Source organism: Phaseolus vulgaris, chromosome 10 (assembly GCF_000499845.2).
Source record: "Phaseolus vulgaris cultivar G19833 chromosome 10, P. vulgaris v2.0, whole genome shotgun sequence".
NCBI classification, from domain to species: Eukaryota; Viridiplantae; Streptophyta; class Magnoliopsida; order Fabales; family Fabaceae; genus Phaseolus; species Phaseolus vulgaris.
In genome coordinates this window covers 23,841,014-23,850,166 of record NC_023750.2, presented here as the reverse complement: position 1 = coordinate 23,850,166, position 9,153 = coordinate 23,841,014, and the positions used below count along the sequence as shown (strand labels likewise).

The following is a 9,153-nucleotide window of genomic DNA, read 5'->3' as shown; positions in this document are numbered from 1 at the left end:
ACATAACTTATAATCCAAAATGTAATCATGAGCTGTATTCCATGATTTTAAGTTCATTTTATATCACACCCAGTCGAAACTTACTTATTTATGTTACATTTATTAAGAACTAAGTCTACTAAAATTACTTTGTCAAAGACCTATTATTTAGTACATCGGGAAACTATATTAACACACTTATAAGGAATATTGCATATGTGTCATCTCGTTACTTACAACTTACTACATTATTATGTGCTTCAGTTGGAAAACATTACTTTCTTTTCGAGATCATACTCAGTAACTATAACAATGACATTTATAGAGCATGTAGTCAACTTTGGAACACTTTGGATATTGTATCAATCTAACAATTAAGAATAAGTTACTTACTCACACTTAGTCTTAATATGTTTGTATCATATATATTTTCGCTAATTCTTTAAGATAATATTATGCTTCATTTATGATAAATAAAATCTTTAAAATTATAATGGATATCAAAACAAAAATCCTAGTTCATTCATCCATTGCACACATATAACATTTAAATTTATTTAAGTTACTAATCAAAAGTTTTATCTAACTTTTTTTTTCTTAAACCAAAAAAAACATTTTTAAATAAAATTTATTCTCTATTTTTAAATACATCTATTACCATTTGCATTAATTAATTACTTCATCTTGAATTTATATTCTTAAATTTATGTATATTTTATATAATATTTACAAAATTTAAATACGCATTTTTTTACGATTTTTTAATTAATTATTATTTTTCTACATGTTTTCAAATCTTTATAAACTTTTTAAGATAACTTCTTTTAAATAATTTCAAAATTAAACACTTCATCAATTTAATAAATTTAATTTAACTAATTTAAATCATAATTTCAAAAATAAAATATTTATGACAATATAAATAAAATAAATTTAAAATAAATAATCTTTAAAATAATAAAATATTTTATATAACATTTAAATAATTTAAATACATCTTTTCTTTTACTCAATTAATTTTAAATCAAACAATTAATTAATTTAATAAATTTAATTGAAATAATTTATATTAAAAATTGATAAATTAAATAATTTACTATAATATTAAAGAAATAATTTTAAAATAAATACAATAAAGAATTAAATATAAAAATATTTGTTATACATTAAATAAATTTAAATAAATATTTTTAAAATCCTAAAATATAAAATTAGTGGGCCGTGCCGACGAATATGTGTGGGCCTTGGCCAACGCAAGCCGACACATATGCGTGGGCCTTGGCCGACTCAAGCCGACACATATGTGTGGGCCGGGACCGACGCAAACTGGATGTTTTTAAAAATAAAAAAATTATTAAGTGCGTCCGTTTTGCGTCGAATGCCATTGTTGCGTGAGATTTTCGCCATTTTGACCGACAATAGTAACATCCGTAAGTGGCCCACGCAAGAATTTGGAAGCTAATTGCTTCTTTTCTTGTAGTGTACCTCGCACACCATCAGCAGCTCCTGGTACAACGAATTAGAGTGCAACCTAGGATACTAATAATTTTTTAATTTATAAAATAGTTTCTAAATTAATCAATATAATAACTAAATATTTTGGTCTAAAATTAATTTTTATTTAATATTTTTTGTTCTTGTGATTGTTTAAATAAATAAATAAAAAGAAAATGAAGGTAGATAAATTTTCTTAAATATTTTTTAATGCTGGGAAAAAAAGGTTACACTAAATCATTTATTAGAAGTATTGGGCAAATACTTTCTAACAAGTTCTTATTCACTTTTAATAATTAAAATTTGAGATGATTAATAAGAAGTGCCTATGCTTTTTGGTAATTTTCAATCAGTTTTTTGAACCAATTGCATTTTTAAAGAGTGTTACTAGCACATTTCTTATAATTGTACCAAAATCATTTTATATTAGTTCAAAGAGATTTTAATTTGCTAATTTGGATGAAAATTTGAAATAAGTTTATTTATGAAAAAAAAATATGGTTTCAACCAAATAAAATTTATTATTGATGAAAAATTTACACAAGTTCATAAAAAAATATATTAATTGCTATTTTGTGTTGAAGAAAAAGAATGAATAGGAAACTAACTTTAAAAGTGTGAACAATAATTAGTTTGTGTTGTTGTAAAAAAGTCATCACTTAAATAGAGCAAGTTAAATTGACTCTTATAGTTGGATAAATTTCATTTTTTTTTATCTTTTCTTTCACTGTAGATTTCTAACCATCGTTGGAGTCATTTCACACAAAGAGGGCTTAGGCAAGCGTTGTAAACACTGATTCCTTTGTCAACGCTTGCAACCTCTTTCGATTGTCTTATGTTTTCCAACTGTGTCGAAGCGCAACCGTTGTTCAGAGCTTTAATCGGGTCGGATCTTAGTACAGTTTCAGTTCGGGTCAAGTAACCATGTTGAAGAACCTTTGTAGTTGTAGCATGTCGTTCACAGGACCCGGTTCAGTGTTTTTCCACTCCGTTGCCAGAACTTGCAGCAAGAGGTAAACGTAAACTCTAGTATTATATTATTATTTGTTAAATCAAAATACATGATTACTTTGTATGTCATGGTTTTTTTTTTTTTTTAAGATTAAACATGAGAAGAGATAAAGAGATTTTATAGTATAGCAATATGAGGGATGCAAACTTCCGATTTTGCAAATTTAAGTTAAATTTAATATGGTATGAGAGATCTTTAGAGTATATAATATGGAGAGTGTTTTGGGCTTATCACCTATCCATTATGGACCACCCATAAAGTTCAGTTCTTAATATTTACAGTGATAATGTGTTTCTGAACTTTGTTAATTCTGACTTTGGTTTATGTTCATTGGTATCTGAAATCGAGGTTACTAAAAATAATGTAAGTATTATGATAGTTGGTGAGGTTGTGTTGGAGTTATCATAGTGACTAGATATGAGGACAATTCATTGTATATAAGTAGGTGCAAATCTCAATCTCATGAGTCGGATTTATGGGGTTGAGTTAGGCTTAAAGTCCACTTCGTAATATAGTATCAGAGCCATTTAAAATCTATCCTAACGAGTGTTTGTTGGGCTTATCGTGCCACCCGCTATTGAGTCGTTATCGAATTATCCATAATATGTTGTCCCACGCACGAATTGTCACTGTATTTGAGCAGTTATCATTCATAATATAATTTGTAGTTTTTTTATGAAATTATGTAGAAGAGTGATGAGATTAGTGGGAGTTATCTTTAGAAGTTAGGAAGTGCATATCTTGTTCAGTTTATTTTGGAGAATGATCATTTATCTTAGTCAGTTCCATATATGAGAGGTATTGAAAAGTTAATCTTTTCTCTAACATGTACTGAAATCAGTTATTGGTGCCACCTATGCAGACAAGATACCAAATTTAGTGAGTTTAATCTCTATTTTGTGTTTGTGCAGAAAAGATCCCAGGAATACATACTGGAAGCCTCCACAAGCATCTGCAATAAATTATTTTCACCTTCCAATAAGCACTTCAGTGGTTAAAAACAGGTGGATTTTTTAATAATGAATATATATTCTCTTCGATGAGTTTTTTCTTCTGTTAAATTGTTGAATACATTCCATTTGTTAGTATTCCAACAAGAAATTATTTTCTGTATTATGAGTACTATCTTGGAACATTTGAAATCTCTTCTCTGGGTACAAATTCTGGAGGCCTCACGAATTGATTTTTTAACTCAATGATTTGAGATTTAGTTTGGATATATATATATACAAGTCTTGCTCGTTCTATCAAGTTCTGTATCTTTGATCTGCAACGCAGTTTTATAACAATTTATATGATACAAATCTGCAACTGGCATGTACATTTTAACTTTTAATGAATAACGTAGATGCTTATGCATTTTTAGCTTCATGACTTGGCTGGTTTTTGTTGACAAAGCTACACTTGCTAACCAAATTCTGCAATTATGTTCACAAACATCTAAAGATTTACAGAGTAAGCTTTGCGACTACTTGTTCATGGAAATAAAGTTTGCATGTACTGTTTGTGCAGGACATCGATTGAGGGCATTAGGAGTCTGCGATTGATAACTGCAGTTAAAACCCCATACCTACCAAACGGCCAAATTGATCTTGATGCATATGATAACTTGGTGGATATGCAGATTGCAAAAGGCAGTGAAGGTATTCTTGTTGCAGGCTCAACTGGTGAAGGACAACTAATGACCTGGAGTGAGCAAATAATGCTTATTGCACACACAGTTAACTGTTTTGGAGACAAAGTTAAGGTTGTCGGTAATGCTGGAAGCAACTGCACATCAGAGGCAATTAAGGCCACTGAGAGGGGTTTTGCTGTTGGAATGAATGCTGCACTTCATATAAACCCTTACTATGGCAAAACCTCTTTGGATGGTTTGGTTGCTCACTATACAAGTGTACTTTCCATAGGCCCCATCATTATATATAACATACCAGCAAGGACTAATCAAGATATTCCTCCTAGTGTAGTTCAAACCTTGGCACAAAGTCCTAATTTTGTTGGTGTCAAGGAGTGTGTGGGAACTGAGAGGATCAAACAGTATACAGATGAAGGGATTGTTGTATGGACAGGAATTGATAAAATAAGCCATGATGCTAGATGGGATTTTGGTGCTGTTGGAGTTCAATCTGTTGCTGCCAACCTTGTTACTGGTTTGATGAGAGAACTCATGTTTGAAAACAAGAATGATACACTGAATTCAAAGCTGATTCCTCTGTTTGATTGGCTTTCTCAAGAGCCTGGCCCCATTGCTTTGAACACTGCTCTTGCTCAACTTGGAGTCATCAAACCAGTTTTCAGGCTACCCCATGTTCCCTTGCGTGTGGATAAAAGGGTAGAGTTTGTGAATTTGGTGAAGCAAATGGGTCGAGAGCATTTTGTTGGAGAAAAAGATGCTCAAGTTCTTGACGATGATGACTTCATCATAGTTGGTCGATATTGATGTAGATTACCATATTCAAGTCTTAGTATATAAGTTCACACTTTTGGCCTTCTTATTCTTTTAAAGGTTTGGTCTTGTTCAAAAACCATATCATGTACCATAGAGTCACTTCAAACTTCAAATTAGAAAATGATCAATTTATTGACTGAGATTGTTACTTGATTCTAAAACACGAACATCTAATTCAGAACATAGGAAAGTAAAATTTAATTTAATTATTCTATACTTTTATTACTAAAAGTAAGATATAATGACAATTAAGAATAAAAGAAAAACAATTTTGCTAACTTAATCAAATTATCATGTTAAAGTGATTTGATATAATGGGAAAGTGAAAAACTAATAAAATTATAGATATAGAACTGTGTATTTATATTATCAGTTAGTGGTAAAACAATAGAAGCTAATATATATGTAGCTTTGTTTATGTTGAATAAGTTTATAGAATTGTTTGGAGAGAGTTCTCTCTAAGCATTTCTAAAAAGAAAATAAAATCAAATAATGAAATTAATATTTTCATAAGATAAAAATTTGTTGAATTCCATGCTATTAGTTTTGGAAGGCAAAGATGAATAAATGGTGAAGAAATTTGTGGCCTTAAAGAAAGAATCTTATTACCCACTGCATAGTATACTTGTTGTTTCAATCTATTACAATAATGCATGAACATCTTACAGATTGTATATTTTTTTTTTTTATCATTTAGCTTCTTTTATAATAAAATTTTATTTATTTTATGCTCATTATAATCCGATTAGGAAATTAATTTGGTCAATTTGTCATTTTTTTTTCTTTTTTTAGATGTTGACTTTAATTGGGACAATTTGGTGGGCTGTTTTTAAATTTTATTTACTTTGTTTGTTTCCTAATTTAAATTAAGGAATTTGGTTTAAATTAAACAATTTGTTATGTTTTACTTTTAAAAATAATCACTTTATAGGTCGAACACTTGGTGGGGACATTTTTTTATATCTTTTGTGTTTGTTTTCTATTTAGGTCTAGAATTTGGCTAAGACAGAATTTCAAAGAGTCACTTTAACTAATACAACTTGGTAAATAATTTATTTTCTCAGTATTTTCTAATTGAAAAAAATTAAGGAGTCAATTTAATAAACACATCATGTCGAATCTCGTTTAGAAAAGAATTTCGTTCAGACAAATGTGGTAGATAATTTTTTTTAATAAAGTTTTATTTGTTATTATGTTTATTTTCTAGTTTTAAAAAAAAATCTTCATTCATATCTCTCAAATAAATATAATTTAATATTAGTTTTATCAAAATTAAATTGCGCAAATTAAATCTTCCAAATATTATAATTATATTAATTTGATTATTCTATCTGTCTTTAGGTAGATATTGATCAAATGTAGCCTGAAAGATATTCCAGAACATGCAGCTCGAAACCTGTTATGCATAAGAAAAGTTGTTTGACTTTTTTTTTAAATAGTGTAATTTTATTTGATATTTTTCTGAAATGAGTAAAAGAAAAATTATTTTAAAATTAAAAAGTTATATTTGTCATGTATGATTTTAATTTTAATATTAAACTGAAATTATACTTATTATCATGTAGGACTCAATTATATCAAATTTTACAAAATTCCTAATCTATATGCATTATTTCATTTCAGAATAATTTTTTTATTATTTAATTCAGAAAATATCAAATAAAATTATATCATAAATCATTATTCACCATGTTTAGTAAGAACCTTTTAGTAGCTCTACCATTTTAAGAGTTTAAATAAGTTTAAAGTCTCATTAATTAAAAATGAAAAAAATTGATTAATATAAAAGTAAAAGAGACTCGTAATCAACTTGATTGGCCAATGTTGTTATGGTCACCAAGTCGAGCGGTAATTGGAGAATGTGTATTGATGTGATTCCAATAGCCACATAGAACAAGATTCTTGACACTTTGAGGAATCACCTTGAGCTGGAAAATGTAGAGGCACTTTCTTAGAAGTTGGATCATAGTTCTAAGATCAAGAACTCACCAAAACAAGTACCAAATCCCAAACTCATTTGGATGAACCAAATATTGTCAAATTGAATCAACAAAGGAGAAGGAAAAGAACAAACCGAACAGAATTGAACTTCAAAACAAAAGAACCGAACAGAATTTAAAAACTAAACAGAAAATAGGTGCTGGAAAATTAAAGGAACCGAAACAAAAACAACTCAAAACTCAAGGCAATAAGAACAAATTGAAGAAGAAGAAAGGAAGGAGAAGAGAATGCTCATGAAGATGGAGGAATGGTTGGATGATCACGCCACTAGAAGAATGGATGCTCCTAGATGAGTGTGGAAGCCGCCACTTGAGGAAACCATGGTCCTTCAAGATAAGACTAGAGAAGAAGCTCAAAGCTCTCCAAATGCTCACTCCAATTTTGAGTATAGTTTCTTTAGATAAAATTCAAATCTGAATTTTACAAAGGAAGCACCTCTATTTATAGCCTAAGGTGCTGAAAAATAGGTGGGAAATTTCAAATAAACTCATTTGAAATTCCCACCAAAAACAAGTCACATGGGAGGTGTGACCTTTTTCTACTATGACACCTCCCAAAAACTACACCTACACCACTCTCCTAAGTCACATGGACAATGTGACTTTATTTTACATTTTCACACACCTTTATTTAATAACCAAACCTCCTAAAACTATACAAGAGTATTTCAAAGCTTGGCCTTGCCCCTCATGGGATGGACTTGGGCTCTTTGGGCTTTGGCCTTCTTGGGCTTGGGCTTGGGCTTTGGGCTTGGGCCTCATCTTTATTTTATTTCTTCTTTTAATTTTGAGAAGACTAGAAGGAAGAACTTCAAATGTGAGGGTGGATGTCCTCTTCCTCCATTAATAAAAGCCTCCTTTATTTGATTCTCATCATACTCCTCGAGTTGGAGAGAATTCGTCCACGAATTCTGAATCCCTGCATATAACAAAGTCAGTTTAGTTTTACAATTAAAAGTGGAAGAAAAATGTAAACATGACTTATCTTTTGTAAACAATGGGATTTCAGAAAAGGAGGTTCTATAAATCGACCAAGTTGGAAAAATTTGTTTGGGAATGATGATATCTTTTGGGAAAAGGCATCTTAAATGGTGAAAACCATTAGGAGGTATGAAATCATCCCTAACACTTTTTAACCAAGATGGTGTTGAAATAGAAACCTTGGGTAATGAAAAAGATAAGGAAGGAAAACACCTTGGAGGTGAAAGGAGAAGACTCATGTCAACTTGTTCTTCTTTGTCTTTTTTATTTTGACTTGTGGGAAGTGGGTGAGTTAGGTCTTGTGTTACCTTGTTTATCTTTAAGATTTGCTTTTGTGGACAATGAAGAGCTATGTGCCCAAAACCTAAACATTTAAAACATTTGATATTTGAAGTTTTGGTAGGTGACTTAGGAGTAGAAAGATTTGTAGTAGAAACTTTGTTTGGAAACATGGTTTGTTTGGAAAAATTGGAAGGACAATTTTGAGTAGACATTTTGTTGGCATCCTTCCTAGAAGAGTTGTAGAAATTATAATCATGAGTATTTTTGAAAGTTGTTTTCAAAAGATAGGATTCTACCTTGATGGCTTGGCGAAACACTTTCTTTAAAGAAGAGTACTCATTTAATTCTACAATTTCTCTAATATCTCTTCTCAAACCACGTACAAACCATTTTAGCTTTGACTCTTCATTAGCATGCATATTCATTTTAGTCAAAGTTGTTTCAAAATCTTTAATGTATTCTTCTACCATCCTATGTCCTTGAGGAAGCCTTTGGAACTTCAACAAGTGTTCCTTCCTAGAAGGAGGAACAAACCTCGCGCGCATACACTCTTTCAAAGCATTCCAAGAAACCACGGGAGGTTTCTTGCGATATATAATGTCCATTACAATTTTATGCCACCATTCTTTGGCATAGCCCAAAAAGGATAAAGAAACTATTCTAAGTTTTTGGTCATCTTGGACCTTATACACATGAAAATAATGGTCAACCTTAGTCTCCCATTCTAAATACACATTAGGATCACTATCACCATTAAAACTAGGGACTTTTTTACAAGCAATGTTGAACACTTGGTGATATCTTTGGTCACGGTTATAGCTCTCTTCATGAGAATGATGGTGATGCCTCCTTCTTCTATGTTCTTCTTCACCAAGGACTGAAGCTTTGGAAGGAGAATGCTGTTTGTAAGATGCACCACTTGAATAGCCAGCCATTTTGCAAATAAAAAACAGCAA

The 9,153-nt window shown here is 30.5% G+C and overlaps 1 protein-coding gene across 1 annotated transcript; it reads left to right on the top strand.

Annotated features, from left to right (window-relative positions):
• The first annotated feature begins 2,163 nt into the window (after positions 1 to 2,163).
• Positions 2,164 to 5,095, top strand: LOC137819066 (4-hydroxy-tetrahydrodipicolinate synthase, chloroplastic-like). The gene is made up of 3 exons (XM_068622797.1): positions 2,164 to 2,486; positions 3,397 to 3,489; positions 3,998 to 5,095. The coding sequence occupies exons 1-3, from the start codon at positions 2,398 to 2,400 to the stop codon at positions 4,923 to 4,925; spliced, it is 1,110 nt and encodes a 369-aa protein (XP_068478898.1). The 5' UTR covers positions 2,164 to 2,397; the 3' UTR covers positions 4,926 to 5,095.
• The last annotated feature ends 4,058 nt before the right edge of the window (positions 5,096 to 9,153 follow it).